The sequence below is a fragment of the Sarcophilus harrisii genome, chromosome 5, assembly GCF_902635505.1.
Source record: "Sarcophilus harrisii chromosome 5, mSarHar1.11, whole genome shotgun sequence".
In the NCBI taxonomy this organism is placed as follows: Eukaryota; Metazoa; Chordata; class Mammalia; order Dasyuromorphia; family Dasyuridae; genus Sarcophilus; species Sarcophilus harrisii.
Window position 1 is genome coordinate 201,638,345 of NC_045430.1, and position 16,491 is coordinate 201,654,835.

The 16,491-nt window shown below is 37.9% G+C and overlaps 1 protein-coding gene across 4 annotated transcripts in view; it reads right to left on the bottom strand.

Moving 5' to 3' along the window:
* The window catches only part of PRKAG2 (protein kinase AMP-activated non-catalytic subunit gamma 2), a 420,981-nt gene that overhangs the window by 307,382 nt on the left and 97,108 nt on the right, over positions 1-16,491 (bottom strand). Inside the window, exon 1 of one of the 4 annotated variants that reach the window (XM_031939460.1) lies at positions 4,877-5,511. The exons of the other annotated variants lie outside the window; for them this stretch is intronic. Within the exon in view, the coding sequence (XP_031795320.1) occupies positions 4,877-4,915 (39 nt within the window). The 5' untranslated portion in view covers positions 4,916-5,511. Of the gene's footprint in view, positions 1-4,876; positions 5,512-16,491 lie in introns of those variants that run through there. 4 annotated transcript variants of the gene reach the window in all.

Sequence of the window (16,491 nt, forward strand, 5' to 3'; positions counted from 1 at the left end):
AGAAATCAGGGGAGACTGGAGAAGTCCAGAAAGGCTGGGACATAAGGAAGGATTTAAGTTGGGCTTCAAGGGTTTGGATGGTTTGGGATGGAGGAAAGTCCTTGGCTAGAATTCCCCATATTAGCAAGGGCACTATATACAGAGAATATATATGCAAAGTATATAGTGTATACATCACACATACACTATGTACACAGAAGAAAGAAAGAAAGAAGCCTGCCTTTACTAGGGCAGAAGCAGGGAGCAAAGAGAGATCACTTTAAATAGGCGGTATAGGGACAGACTGCAGAGGGCATGGAATGCCAGACTGAATACTTGGACCTTAGCTATTAAGTCCTCATTGCTCCAACATATCAGAGACTCTTATTAGTTAAGCTTAGCAATGCCACCTGTTATTCAAGAGAAAAAAATAAGGCAATAAGTGCTTTGGGACCCAAAGGTATTCCCTAAAGAATTGCTCTACAAGTAAAAAGGAGTGGTAAAGATAACTAAGGAAGTATATAGGTCTTATAAACACCAGCTGGAAAGGAGGAGAGGCCAACCATTGAGGAGAAAAACAGAGAGAAGTCTATCCCTGATCTGGAGGTCCCCACATTCTCAACCAAACAATGAGATTTATTGGATGTGTACCAAACTTCTCAAGAGCAAGAAAGCCTTATCTTTCTAGGGTATCTATACAAGGATAATATCTTCCCCAATTAAAGGAAAATCTGCCTATAATCAATCTGTTTCCAAATCTAGTCTTGTCTCTTAACCTGGGGCTCTCTGAAGCCAGTTATCAATCAAGACAATCCTTCCAACACCCACTATGGTCAGAAGATGTGGATTGTGCTATCTGGAAACACAGCATGCTACCAAATCTCAAATACTGCAGTGAAAGGATTTGATTCAATTTAACAAACATTACTTGCAGAGACAACCAACTATGTCCTTGAGGACAGAAAAAAAAAATTTGTTAAATCAAATCCTTGCCCTCAAAGAGCTTACAGCCTAATGAGAGAATTACTACACAGATAACCATTACATACAAAAATCAGTGATGTTATAGATAGGAGAGAATAAGGTACCATGTAATGTCCTTGAGATAAGGTCAGTACCAGGAAGAGTATCAGGGAAGGCGCCATTTAGTGAAGCTACTGGGTATTGCTGAAGGTTGTTTTGACAGCCCCTCACGCTATTTTAATATGGGTGTTGTGTTGTTTAGTGGAACCTACACAAGTGTCCTCACATACCGTGACTAATGAGCTACAGCTCTAATTACCAAGGCAGATGGAGGACTCTCTTAAAAACATGCATTAAGCAATAAAATCTTATTCCAGTTTACCTCGACTGCAAGCAAATCAAACCACAAAGAAAACAAAATTCTGACTTTGTTATTTTTTTGGTTTTGTTTTTCTCCTTCAAATCCCTCCTTTCCAAGCCCTATGGCTTCCCCAAAGAAACCTAAAAAGGCATTTATGAAGATTAAAACTGAATACTTATCAGTTTAAACAAATACTCAGCACTGTGACCTTTATCAGGAGAACTATGCCAGAGAGGCACATAAAGAGATCAGTCAACCAGGCAATAGCAAACTTAGGTTCAAATATGAAAGAAAGATTTTACTTAATGGAAGAATAGAACTGGAATGAAATGAATGGCATTCTTCTAGGGTTCTCTCCTCTTCATCAAATTATAAACCTAGAGAAGAATTTTATCAGAATACCTGCTATCAGATATCAGTACAACGAAAGACAGAAATAATGAGGGAGGAGAGCAGCTATAACTATGATCCAAAGTACTGACATGATGTGAGACTGCTTTCTCCTGCCTGTCTGAATGCTTAGTGGTCTTCTGGGTGATGTACATCTATGCACCATCAGGTTAAGATGGGTCCATTGCTATGACCCATCCTTTTATGAAGAGATATTTGGATTGAGTGCATCAGAAGAATCCCATCACTATCCTGTTCCTCTTGACACTTAAGCTCTGCTACAACCCTCTCAAGTCTTCTTTGCCTCCTTTCAGTATTTATTTGCAACACTTCACCCAGAAGGACAAAGACTTCCATACTCCTCCTATTGGTTATTTCAGAGTTCCTCTACCAAAAGCATCCCACCACTCTTCAGGAGTCCATCTGCCCCCTTTTTTGTTCCATTCCTACACTCTTTGCCTGACAGTGCCCCCATCTCCAGTTCCTTCAAGGAGTTGCCAAGTGAAACTGCACCAATGAGGATAAACTGCCTTCTCTGCCACCCATTTTTCCAATCATGTATGGGTATGACCCAAAAGACTTTCTGCTTTATCCATATCTTTCTCCCTCTCTCTGATTATATCTCTGCTTAGAGTTCACCACTTTTTATTGGACAGGGTTACTTAAGGAGTAGATTAGGGGAATGCTAGAGATGTGATATGCTTGCATTTCAACAAAGCATTTGACCTCTCTCATATTAACCCTAGAGACAAGATGGTGGGATGTGGGCTGGATCAGAGTATAATCAAGTAGATTTAGAACCAGTTTAAAAAAAAAAAAAAACAGAGTTTAAACTCATTAAAATGAGCTCTGCTGGTCAGGCAGCCTAGGTTCAAGTCCTAGCTCTTATATTCATATTACCTATGGTTAATCCCTACCCTCAGTTCCCTTATCTATAAAATTAATGATCTGGGATGGATAGGTCTGCTAAGATCCCTTCTAATTCTAATGTCCTAAATTCTATGATCACAGTGCCCATCCCACCTCCTCTACATAGCCTTCTTCAAATATTCCAGTGTTTTTTAGATTTCCTTTTGTTCAGTTTCCTAAAGCAGTGGTGTTAAACTCAAATGGAAAGGGGACTGGTAAATGATACATAAGAATCCCTACAGGACACATACTGACCTAGAAAAATCACAAATTAACATTGTCTATGTTACATTGTATGTTCATTTTGTTAAATATTTCTCAATTTTAATGGGGAGGTAGAGAATCTGAAAAGTGTTCCATACATTTGACATCTTTGTCCTAAATAATAACATATACCATACAAACTGGTACTTGATATTATGTAGCTTTGTGTTTTTTCCCTTAAAATGTTTTAGTGTTAATCTTATCTTTACAAATAGATTGTAAAATCCTTGAAGGGAGCATGCTATCAAAGGATCAAGATTCTTACCATTACTTAAATATGCAACAAATGGCTTTGGATTTTTTCCCTTAAATTTTTTTAAAGGTAATCTTATCTTACCAAATAGGCTGTAAACAACTTGAGGGCAGCATGCTATCTATCACCACATCAAGATTCTCACCATAAGTTAAACATGCAACAAATGCATGATGTGAAGCTGGATATTTTAAAAGAATTCATCACAGTAATGTCTGACCACTGGATTACATCCTAGCACAGCCAGACAAAAACAAAAACTGATCAATTAAATATATTAAAGGCAACTGAGTATATTGGATAGAGCCGCCGCATGTGGAGTCAGGAACACCCGAGTTCAAATTCAGCCTCCAACACTATGTGACCTTGAACAACAACACTTTCTGCCTCAGTTTCCTCATCTGTAAAATGAAGACAATAATTAAACCTACCCGCCAATATTTGAAGATAAAATGAGATAATATTTGTAAAGTGCTTTATGAACCTTAAAAACTCTCTATATAAATGCTAGCTATCATCATTCTATTTTGAATCACAGAAACTGAAGTCTAGAAGAGACCTTAGAGAGGTCCCCCTTCTCATGTTACATAGAAGGAAAATGAGTGCCCAATAGGTAAAAGCATCTTACTTACTATAGAGTATTAGAGTAAAGCCAAAATTAAAACACAGAATTTCTGCCTCTCAGTGCTTACAATCCCACAAGCCACTTCAATGTTTGAATGACTAATTAATTACAAGCTCCTGGGGATTCTGACCATTTTTCTGGGCTACCGTCCATCCCTTACCACAGATCAAATAAAAAGTGTGGCAGAATGGAATAATCTGAAGTCTGTTTGCTGGAGGGGGAGGAGGTGGGAATCGTTTTTGTTTTCTCTCCCTCCCTCAAGATTCTCCCTACGAGTTAAATATGCAACAGGTCCGCGTTGTGGAGCCAGATCTGAGAGAATTCAGAAAAGGGACGATTTACTAGTGATGCTTGGCAAAGCAACACAAAAGGAGAACCCAAATAGGTGACAGGTTGGCGGGAAGCTTCCTCCACCTCCCTTTGGGCTCCCTAGCCCATATTCTGCGGGAATTTCAGTCCGAAAGAGCAGGCTTAAAGCATAGGAAGGGGACGCTAAACATATACTAAGAGGAAACTTTCCATTAAATCGAGGTGAGATGGAAAGAAAAGGAGAGGGAGGGAGCAGCAGGGCGCACCTGTACGAGTGATAGCTAGGGTCACGGGCACACAAACTGCTATAAGAAAAGGTTAAAAAAAAAACAAAAACCCTGAGGGACGTTAGAGTGGAAATTAAAAATCCCACCCACCCACTCTTCAAATGCACTTTGCAACGCGCCCCCTACTCCCACTGGCTAATCTCTTCCTAAATTTACATCAAGGCAAAAGTTACGTAAGAAAAAAAAATCATATAGCCCCAAGAGAGAAAAGGGATATTCTGTTTAACCTTGGGAGATCTGCCCTAGTAAGAGGCTCCCCGATAACAAAACAACTCCGTGTCAGCCTTGCATGCAGAAGAGACAAAACATCATGGGGGGGAGGGGGGGGGAGAAAGGAGGGAGGAAGATGGAGAATAAGAATGCGCAAGCAATCACCATGCATTTTAAATCTAAGCTCCTAGAATGTTGGCTTACCCAGCCCCAGACCCTACAGTACATTTCCTTTCCCTGAAAGCTAACAAAAATAAGTGATGATCTGTGAAAAAGAAAAAGAAAAAAGCCAAATGACAAAACACTAGAAATGGGAAACAACTCACGGCTCGGAGAAATCCTTCTGCCTCTCTTGAAAGGTCCATAAGCGAAGGGGTTTTCCAAGCCGCCCCCCACCCCCCACTCCTTTGTACAAGCAGGTTCTAAGGTTCGGCTGCTATTCAATGCTAACGCTGCCTCACGACTGCAACAGATGGGGACTAGAGCTGGGTGTGTTCCTGGTCCCTGATGCAGCGCAACAAGCGGATGGCAAGCAGCATGGGCTGACCCAGGATACATCACAGGCAATGGTTTGGAAGGCTCTAGCCGGCAGCGTCTCCGCTCAGGATGCCCCGGGGCCATCTGCAGAAGCTGTGCACGGGGGGAATGCAGCAAGCTGCCATTGCTACCTGTGCCGGGGGTTGGTGGAGGAGCAACTACTAGCTGTACTGGGGATGTCTGCAGGAGGGAGGGCTGGGATCTCTTAAAAAGACAGGCGCCGAGGCGGTCAGACAGCACAAATAGGGATGCGGCAGCTGATGACATCTGGACCTGAAGGTCTGGGGCCATTTATCATAACCCATTCACCTTAAATTGGATCTTAGGGTCAGAGCTGGAGGAAGCTTGAATTCTAGAATTTGAAATCCCTCCGGAGCCATACATACTCTCTGGAATATTTAGACTGCTCAGTGTTCTCTCGAGCAATATTAGCTATAGCAGCTCTTTTTCACCCCCAACCTTAAGACTAGGCAGACACTTAACCACCAATCAATTAAGCAATTAGAAAAGAACCACAGGATCATAGGCTTTAGACCTGAAAGGGCTCTTCGAGGTAATCTCATCCAACTTTTGCTAGGGTGCATAGCGTCAAAAAGACTCAGACTCCGGTGAAAGAATTAACAACATCCAACTGTTTCATTTTGCAGATCAGGAGGTGAAGGGGCTTGCCCAAAGTGAGGTGATACCCTGGGTGGGTTGTAATTGCAGATCAAATTTCCAGGTCCCCTTTGGCATCAAATTCAACCTTCCTACTATGCCTGGCAACAGTGTATAGCAAAAACCACTGCTCAAAGGAGTTTATAATTTATCTGAAGAGGCAAGACTCGTGATTGATTGCTGCAGAAGAAACTGCCAGACAAATGCAAGGATCAATCATTTTTAAACCACTAGCGCTATCCAGCGATGGAATATGAGACAGTGAGCTCCCCATCACTACAGGAATTCAAGCTAAGTTTAAATACTGTCTTACAGAGATGCTAGGGAATTGATAGTTAAAATGCATGGAAGGTTGAATTAGAGGGCCTCTAAGATCCTTTCCAGTTCATAGATTAGATAATTACATTATGATTTAAAATATATTATTAAGTGTATGTGCTTTGGACAGTAAATACTAAAATAGTTCAGAGAATTATGTTCAACAGAAATTGACTAAATGTCTTTTATGGACAAGGCATTATATTAAGAACCAAAGACACAAAAACAAGATTGTCTTTGTCCTCACATATATAGCATTCTACTGGGGTGATCATATACACTAAGAAGCAAATTCAAGGTAATTTCAGGAAGAAAAGAGCACTAATCACTGGGTATGAGCTGAGGAAGGGAAGTTGGGAAGGCAGGACAATGAAAGTTTCATGGAAGAGATTCCAGCTAAATGCTCCAGTGGATAGAATGCTGTGTCTTACATCTGAAAGATCTAAGTTCAAATATGGCCTCAGATACTTCCTAGCTGAGTGACCTTAGGCAAGACGTTTTAACCTGTTTACCTCAATTTCTTCAATTTTTAAAATGGGCATAATAATTTTGGTGAGGCTAGAATAAGATATTTGTAAAGCACTTATGCCTGGCACATATAAAGCATTATGCAAATGCTAGCTATTTCATCACCATTATTCTTGTTATTGTTATTATATAAGCTGAGTCTTTATAGGAAGATAAAGATTCTGAGAGGCAGAGAAGATCCAGGAGAGGTATTCCAATGCAGAGTGGGTAGGGGTTTGGAGGAAGCTTATACAAATGGAGGTAGGAGATGACATCCAGTCCTGGCAGAGAGAGTTCATTAAAATGGGTAACATGAAATAAGTCTGGAAAGGTAGGTTATGGACAGAGGTCTGCACCAGTTTGAGAAACATGGTGCAGAAAAAAAAGCACCAGGCCAAAAGAATTGGGTACCCTGTGACCCTTGGGGAAGAGAGGCAATAGGGATTTGGGGGCCTTATTCTTGTCACCTAAAAATGGGTATAATACTTACTCCATCCATACCCATGAGTGTTATGAATATCACATGAAATAATGGAAAAGAAAGTCATTTAGAAAAAACCTTTTTACAAATCTAAGAGGCTCTTAGGGGAGCAGAGGGTGGTAGTGGAGTAAATTCAAAACTCAGCAAAAAGTCAGTGCCATTGAATAACTCTGCAGCAAAGTTCCAACATCCCACTGTGAGCAAAGACCCCAACACAACCAGACCACCAAAGTTCCCGCCAATCATAATATTTTCTTCCTCTGACTGTGGAATTTGTATCAGGGTTTTTGCAGGATTGGTTACTGGCTGAATGCTTGGCTCCAAGGCAAACAAATAAGCTATAAACAAAACAAACCCTAATTGGCTTTGCTTGGAATGACTGAAAAATACCAGGGAAATGAACTCTGTTATCCAAAAGTACATCGTGGTTTTCTACCATCCAAAGCAAGTCCAGGGGATTACATATGGGGTGTTAATTACTTACTGGGCTGCCAGTATCTCATGTCTAAGGTACCCAGTATTACTCATCTAAGAACCGAAAGCACAAACAACTGTGTTCTAATGCAGCAAACATGGCTAGCATTCTCTTCTGTGTCCCTTTCTCTCAGTTCTCTACCCTTCTGTCACTAGGACCTAGATTCTCTACTGGATCAGGACGCATTTCTTGCCTTCTCAGTTAGAAAATGATGTGTACTAGTTATTTTAAAGGACAAAGTCAAGATTATACTTGCTGTGAGTCATCAGCATTTATGAGATTTGACATAATCTCTGGTCTAGTACTTCCTTTTGGGAAAAAAATGTCCTTGGCTATCAAACTGTGCAAAACGTTTGATCCAGCAGTGTCTCTACTAGGTCTGTATACCAAAAACATCATAAAAGAGGGAAAAGAAGCCACATGTGCAAAACTGTTTGTAGCAGCCCTTTTCGTAGTGGCAAAGAACTGGAAAGTGATTGGATACCCATCAGCTGGAATGACTGAATATATTATGGTATATGAATGTAATGGAATATTATTGTTCTATAAGAAATGATCAGCAGGATGACTTCAGAAAAGCCTGGAAAGACTTAAATGAACTGATGCTAAGTGAAGTGAGTAGAACCAGGAGATCATTGTACAAAGTAACAACATTATGTGATTATCAATTATGGTGGACTTGGCTCTTTTCAACAGTGAGATGATTCAAGGCAATTCAAATAGACTTGAGATGAAAACTGCCTTCTGCTTCCTGAGAGAGAACTATGGAGACTGAATGTTGATCAGAGCATAGTATTTTCACCTTGTTGTTACTGTTGTTTGTTTGCTTGGTTTTTTCCTTTATCAATTTTTTTTTTTTTGTGGGCAGCATGATGAATAGGAAATATGTTTAGAATTGCACATGTTTAATCTAGATCAGATTACTTGCTGTCTTAGGTAGGAAGGAGAAGGAGAAAAATCTGGAACACAAGGTTTTGCAAAGGTAAATGTCATATTCAACATATATAGGACTGCTTGCCATCTAGGGGAGGGGGTGGAGGGTGGGAGGGAAAAATCAGAACAGAAGTGAGTGCAAGGGATAATGTTGTAAAAAAATTACCCTGGCATGGGTTCTGTCAATAAAAAGTTACTATTAAAAAAAAGGTAAATGTCAAAAAACATCTTTGCATGTATTTGGAAAAATAAAATACTATTAAAAGAAAAAGAAAAAATTGTCCTTGGAAGCAGAAGGGATTGATGGTTCTTCCTTACGTACTTACTATACAATTCATCCTACATAGCATTTTGCAACTTGCCACTTTGCAACTATCACACTCCACTCCAAAAACTTCAATGCCTCCCCTAGACCTTTAGCAGCGAAATCCCTCAGTCTGGCATTAAAGATCCTATACTATCTACCTCTGCTGTTTTAGCTTTCACTTTTTAGCTATATATAGCCCATTGGCTCCAACCATGCTGGTCTCTCTTCATTGCCTCCAGGAGACTGGTAAAATTTATTGAAAGCAAAAGCTGTTTTGTTTTTCTATCCCCTACATAATCCTACCAAAATAATTTTCATAAGGTCTGACCATGTCATACCTCTGCTCAATTTATATGGATTCTGATTGTTTTTAGGATAAAATATAAACTTTATTTTTTAAAATTTAATTTTTCCATTAATAAAAATCTATTTGTCTTTCTTCTACCTCTTCTCATTGAAAAAAAGCAGAAAAAACAAAATCTGTGTAAAAAATATGCATAGCCAAACAAAACCCCTTATTATCCTGTTATGTTTTTTTTTAAATCTTTCATTTTGCATCTGGAATACACTTTCTCTCTATGGGGGTATGGGTGGAGGGGTAAGGGGGAGTGGATTGCATGATTCATTATGGGTCTTCCAGAATCATGGTCAATCAAAATTCTTAAGTACTTTAAAGTTTTTGGTATTTCAATGTTGTTGTTATTGTATATATTGTTCTCTCATGTTTTTCACTTCACTTCAAATAAATTCAAGCAAGTCTTTCCAAGTTTAGCTGAAGCCATTCTTTTAATAATTTGTAACAGCACTGAAGTATTCCATTACATTCAAATGTGGTCATTTGTTTAGCCATTTACTAACTGAGGGGCACCTCCTTAGTTTCTAATTCTTTGTCAATACAAAAAAATGCTATAAATATTTTTGTCTCTATTCCTTTTTCTTTCTTAGACTTGTTTGGGATATGGGTTTAACAGTAATATTCCATGTTAAAGAATATATAGAGTGTAGTAGCTTTTTGAACTTTTGTTCTACCATGCTTTCCAGTGCCATGGGGCCAATTCATTACTCTATCAACAATACATTAATGTGTATGTTTTCCCAAAGCCTCTCCAATAGCTGTTATTTTCTTTGTCAATATGACTGGTGCAAAATGGAACTTTAGAATTGCTTTAATTCACATTTCTCTAATTATTAGTGATTTGGAGCATTTTCTCATATGGCTATTAACCTCCTTTGAAAACTGCCTAGAAATTGGGAACTGGAAACTGCAAATTGGATGCCCATCAGTTGGAAAATGGTTGAATAAGTTAAGGTATATGAATGTTATGGGATATTATTGTTCTATAAGAAATGATCAGCAGGATGATTTTGGAGAGGCTTAGAGAGACTTACAGGAACTGATGCTAAGTGAAATGAGCAGAACCAGGAGATCTTTATACATGACAACAAAAAGATTATATGATAATCAATTCTGATTCATGTGACTCTTTCCAATAATGAGATGATTGAGGCCACTTCCAATGATCTTGTGATAAAGAGAGCCATCTACACCCAGAGAGAGGACTGTGGGAATTAAGTGGGAATCACAACATAGCATTTTCACTTTTTTTGTTGTTGTTTGTTTTCATTTTATTTTCTTTCTCATTTTTAATACTTTTTGACATGATTTTTTCTTGTGCAGCAAGATAATTGTATAAATATTTGTACACATATTGGATTTAACATGTATTTTAATATATTTAACATATTTTGGATTATTTGTTATCTAGAGGAGGGAGTGGGGAAAAGGAGGGGAAATTTTGGAACACAAGGTTTTACAGGGGTCAATGCTGAGAAATTATCCATGCATATGTTTTGAAAATAAAAAAGCTTTAATAAGTTTTTGAGGCAGCTAGATGATACTGGACCCAAAGTCAGAAAGTCTTGAGTTCAAATTCAGCCACAGGAACTTGCTAGTTATGTGACCCTGGCCAAGCCATTTAATGTATGTCTGCCACAGTTTCCTCATTGTAAGATTGGAATAATAATTGTGCCTCATTCCCAGGGTTGTTGTGAAGATAAAATGATATGATATCTATAAGGCACTTTACAAATCTTAAAGCTCATATAGGTTTCTTGAGGACAGAGACCATGTCTCTGTTTTCCTCACATCACCGAGTATAGTGTCTTACAGCTTTATTTCACATCACATCATCCTTTCACACTCTACAAGCCATGAAGCTGACTGTTACCCGGATTTAATATGCTGTCCTCTGCCTCTGTGAATTCATGCAGGCTGTCCGTGCCTTGAATTCATTGCCCTCCTTACCTCTAATCTATCAGAACTTTTCTTTCTTCAGTACCTGGCTCCTCTGGGAAGATATTTCTGATAAAATAATGGTATTCTTTCCTTCCTTAATCATTTTAGACAATTTTTTCTGAATCTCTCCTTTGATCTCCTTGACTCCCTATTCTATATTTTATAAGGATTCAATCAGTCAACAAGTATTGATTAAGCACTTATGAGTTGCCAGGCACTGTACTAGGTTCTGGGGGTTCAAAATATCATATATTTTCAACAAAATATGAGTACCTTGGGAGCAGGAACAATCATGTTTATTTTTATATATCAGCCCCCGGCATGTATTAAATACTTAATATTTGTTGGCAAGGTTGAAATTAATAATAGGCATTCGATTAATATGTGTTGGTTTAGGAAGAACTACTTAAACAAGCAAGGGAAGTAAATATTCACTCTGACTCAGAAGCAAGTCTGTTGATATTTCATGAGAACATTAATTTTGGACCTTGTAAAGTCTCAGATATTCATAGTAATCTTCCAATTTGGCTCTCAAATCTCAAAATAGATCCTTGTAGTTAATTATCCTCAGGAAATGCCATAAGCAATAACTGTGTGCTATTCAGGATCCATAATGTAGGAATTGAGGAAAGGTGAGATCACTATTGGCCACAACCATCAAGGAATACTGCACAGAGGAGTTAATCAGGCAACAAACATATATTAAGCATTTACTATGTGCTAGATATAATAAGTCTTCCTTCTCCAAGAGGACCATGACATCAGGAAGGTGATGCTATGACATGCAAATGAATTGGATTTAAGTGAGGGAGGGCGGTGCAAGGTCATCTGCCTCATTTTCCCTTCCAGAGCCATCTGGGGCCAGTGGCAAAACATGGATCAGGATAAAGATGGCCCTGAATGCAATGGGAAGCCTTGGCCTTTTTAAGCTAAGGTCTGTCCCAGGGGTCAGTCTGATTGAGGCAACTAAGGCAGAGAATAGCCTCTTTTACTTAATCAAAAAAAAATAAGGGGAGAGAGAAAGAAAGAAAGAGAAATAGACACAGAGAGACAGAGACAGACAGAGACAGAGAAATAGACAGAGACAGAGAGACAGAGATAGAGGAGAGGGGGAAGGAGAGGAAGAGAGACAAAAACAGATACAGAGACAGAGAAAGAGATAATCAGAGAGAAACTAAGAAGAGAGGGTGATGTCTGTCAATAAAAAGTTATAATAAAAAAAAAGAAGAAGAAGAAGAGAGGGTGATGCGTAGAATACCCCAAGAAGAGCAAAAAGAAAGAAATGCAAAGAGAGAGATAGTAGATGAAGGAGACAAGTTGGATCTTGAATAGTTATTAAACCTTGTAGGGCTACAGAGGAGTGAAAACAGTCTTTAAATCTCACAAAGCTCAGAAGTTCATATTCCTCCTTAATATGCAGGCCCAACATTATCCAGATCTTTCAGATCTTCCCACCCTACCAATGTAGCCTTATGAATATGTTCTCAGCTTTCACTTTTTCAGGTATGTCTACATCAGGGTGACTGGATACTTGCAGTCAGGTAGTGGAAGATGGCAAGTAGGGGACACTGGACATGGAGAAAACTAGGACCATGGATTGTGAAAGAAGGAAAGTGACGAGCAGAGATTAAGAACCTTTGCCCAAGAGCAAAGTCTTTGAGGATGAGTAGGATTCTGAGAGGTAGTTAAGAAAGGGATAGAGCATCCAAGCATGAAAAACACATAGTGAAAGGTTTGGGAGTTTTACTTTATATCTTTTTATGCCAGCATCTAACACAGTGCCTTACACGTAGCAAATATTCAGCAAATATTCCAGGGAAGCTAAGTAGATAACTTTGGCTGGACTACAGGGAAATGGTTCACAAAGGAAAGTAGTAGAAGATAAAACTGGATAATATGCTGGGGCAAGATTGTGGAGGGCTCTGAATTCCAAGGTAAATTATTTGACTTTTATTGTATAAACAATAAGCAGTTAATACAGGATTTTGAGCGAGGTGAGTAATGAAATTGGTTCCATACTTTAAGAATATGTGGCTACCAGGAGATCATTATATACTTCAACAACAATACTATATGATGACCAGTTCTGATGGACCAGGCCATCCTCAGCAACGAGATCAACCAAATCATTTCTAATGGAGCAGTAATGAACTGAACTAACTATGCCCAGAAAAAGAACTCTGGGAGATGACTAAAAACCATTACATTGAATTCCCAATCCCTATATTTATGCACACCTGCATTTTTGATTTCCTTCACAAGCTAATTGTACAATATTTCAGAGTCTGATTCTTTTTGTACAGCAAAATAACGTTTTGGTCATGTATACTTATTGTGTATCTAATTTATATTTTAATATATTTAACATCTACTGGTCATCCTGCCATCTAGGGGAGGGGATGGGGGGGTAAGAGATAAAAAATTGGAACAAGAGGTTTGGCAATTGTTAATGCTGTAAAGTTACCCATGCATATATCCTGTAAATAAAAGGCTATTAAATAAAAAAAAATAAAATAAAAGAATATGTGGCTACAATGTGCAGAATGGCCAAGGATAGAGAGGTCAAAGATAGAGAGGTCAAACCAGAGACTGGAAGAAGAAAGCCTGCCTAAGATGTCTTTTAGTAGGTTTGAATGAAGGAGAGACAGTGGTCTTGAAAGGACAACTTAAAGAATCATTAGAAAAGATGAATAGATGCCTTAGATTCTGTGTGGTATTATTTTAACCAGATTTACATTCAGCTTCCCTTTATTTTCACAAACCCAGTCCAGAAGGGGTAGGTTCAACAATTAATTAATTCGCAATGGAAAATTCTCAGCCTCAATTTAAAAAAAAGAGCAAGAAAGAAAAGAGAGAAGAGCCTCCAGCAATTCATCAGCATGGGGAAGCTGACCTGTTGCCAAGCCTGGCAGTATCACTGTTAACATCTGAAGTTGCCTTAGAAATATCCACAGCAACTTGCTTTTATGCTCTGACTCCACCCTCCCACTCCACTACTCCCATAGCCAGGAGAAATAAGATGGAGAGGGGTCAATCTCTCTCTCTCTTTCATTCTTTTTTAAAGTTAAAAACATTCCTTTCAGTTTCCCCCTATTCACTGTTATTTTATTTTTTACAATTATATGCAAAGATAATTTTTAACCTTTATTTTTATAAGATTTTGATTTTCAATCTTTTTCTTCTTCCCTCTGTTTCCCTCCCTCCCTAAGATGGCAAAAAATCTGATATAAGTTATATATGTACAATCATATTAAACATATTTCTACACTAGTCATGTTGTAAAAGAAGAATCGGGACAAAAGAAAAAACACAAGAAAGAAAAAATCAAAAAAGTGAAAATTGTTTGCTTCAATCTGCATTCAGGTTCTATAGTTCTTTCTCTGGATGTGGAAAACATTTTGGAATTGTCCTAGATCATTGTATTGCTGAGAAGAACTAAGTATATCAAAGTTGACCTCATACAATGGTGCTATTACTGTGAATAATGTTCTTCTGGTTCTGCACATTTCATTTAGCATCAGTTTATATGTTTTTCTAGGTTTTTCTAAAATCAGACTGCTTACTATTTCTTATAGAATAATAATATTCCTCTATATCCATATACCACAATTTGTTCAGCCATTTCCAAAGTGATGAGCATTCCCTCAATTTCTAATTCTTGGCCATCACAAAAAGAGCTGCTATAACAATTTTTGTACATTAGACCTTTCTCCCTTTTTTATGATCTTTGAGATACAGACCTAATTAACTGTGATCCTATTGGATCAAAGGGTATGCACAATTTTATAGTCCCTTGCACATAGTTCGAAATTGCTCTCCAGAATGGTTGGATCCATTCACAAGTACACCAATAGCAAATTAGTATTCCAATTTTCTCTCATTATCTCCAAAATTCATCATTTTCTTTTTCTATCATATTAGCCAATCTGATAGATATAAAGTGGTAACTCAGTTTTTTAATGTACATTTCTCTAATCAATCATGATTTAGAGCATTTGGACTATATATACCTTTAATTTCTACATTTGAAAAGTGTCTGTTCATATCCTTTGACCATTAATCAATTGGTTAATGACTTACATTTTTATAAATTTGACTCGGTTACATTGGCTTTGTTTGTGTAAAATCTTTTTAATTTAGTGCAATTAAAATGATCTACCTTATGTTTTATAATGTTATTTATTTCTTGTTTGGTAATAAATTCTTTCCTTCTCCTTAGATCTGACAATAAACTATTCATTGCTCTCTTAATTTGTTTATGGTGTCATACTTTATATCTAAATCACGTACCCATTTTGACCTTATAGTGGTATACAGTGTGTGATGCTGGTCAATACCTAGATCCTGACATACTATTTTCCAGTTTCTTTAGCAGTTTTTGTCAAATAGTGAGTAAATTCTTATACCAGAAGAAGGAGTCTTTGAGTTTGCCAAACAGTAGATCACTGTAGTCATTTACTATTGTGTCTTATAGACCTACCCTATTCCATTCTATTTCTTAGGTAGGACCAAATAGTTTTGATGATTGCCACTCACTCATTTCTCTTGACACCCTCTCTCCTCTGTACTATCTACTGACCTTATTAGCTTCCTTTGAACTCTCCTAAACTCCCATCATTTCCTAAAAGTCTTCCCCAATTCTTCTTAATTATAGTCCCTTCTGTTAATCATTTCTTATTTATATTGCATATAGCTTGCTTCATATGTATTTTTTGTATTTTGTCTCCTCCCTTAAATTATAAGCTCCTTGAGGGAGGGGGACTATTTATATTATATTATATATTCCCAGTGCTTAACATAGTGTTAAGCACATAGCATGTTCTTAATAAAGTTATTTGTTTACTGAATGATTCTTGGTCTTTGGAGATCATAATTATGCTTTTTTTTAACAGTTCAAGAACTAGGACATTCCAGTTGCAAGTCACTGTTGAAGAAACAAGGAAAGGAAACCCTATCACTGGCTTCCTGGACTACCTTTCAGGATTCCCAACTTCTGAGTCCATCTTTACTTTTCAACTCACCATGAGGTTTAAAACTAGTCCCCTTTCTTCTTTTCTTCACCTTAGGATTATAATAAAACATAGTGGTATCTAGAGCTCTCTGTCTAGGCACTCAAGGTGCCTATTATTTAGCACAGCTTTTTAGGCTACCCAGTTTTTTAGGTGTTGGTGATTATAATTTATAGCTCTCATTACAGTATCCTACAACAAAGTAAACACCTCCTTAAAATTTCTTTTTATTTCTCTATCTTTTCCCTCATATCAACTGTTACTTTCTAGTATTCTACTATTAGCTATCTTCTCTCCAAACCACAAACACCTGTCTCATCTTCATTCCTTCTAATCTGTGAATTGAGTTTCCAAAACAAAACTTGCTAAGGCCTAACTTAAAATTTTTAAATCTTGGTGTGAGTCTGAAGGACAAAGAAAC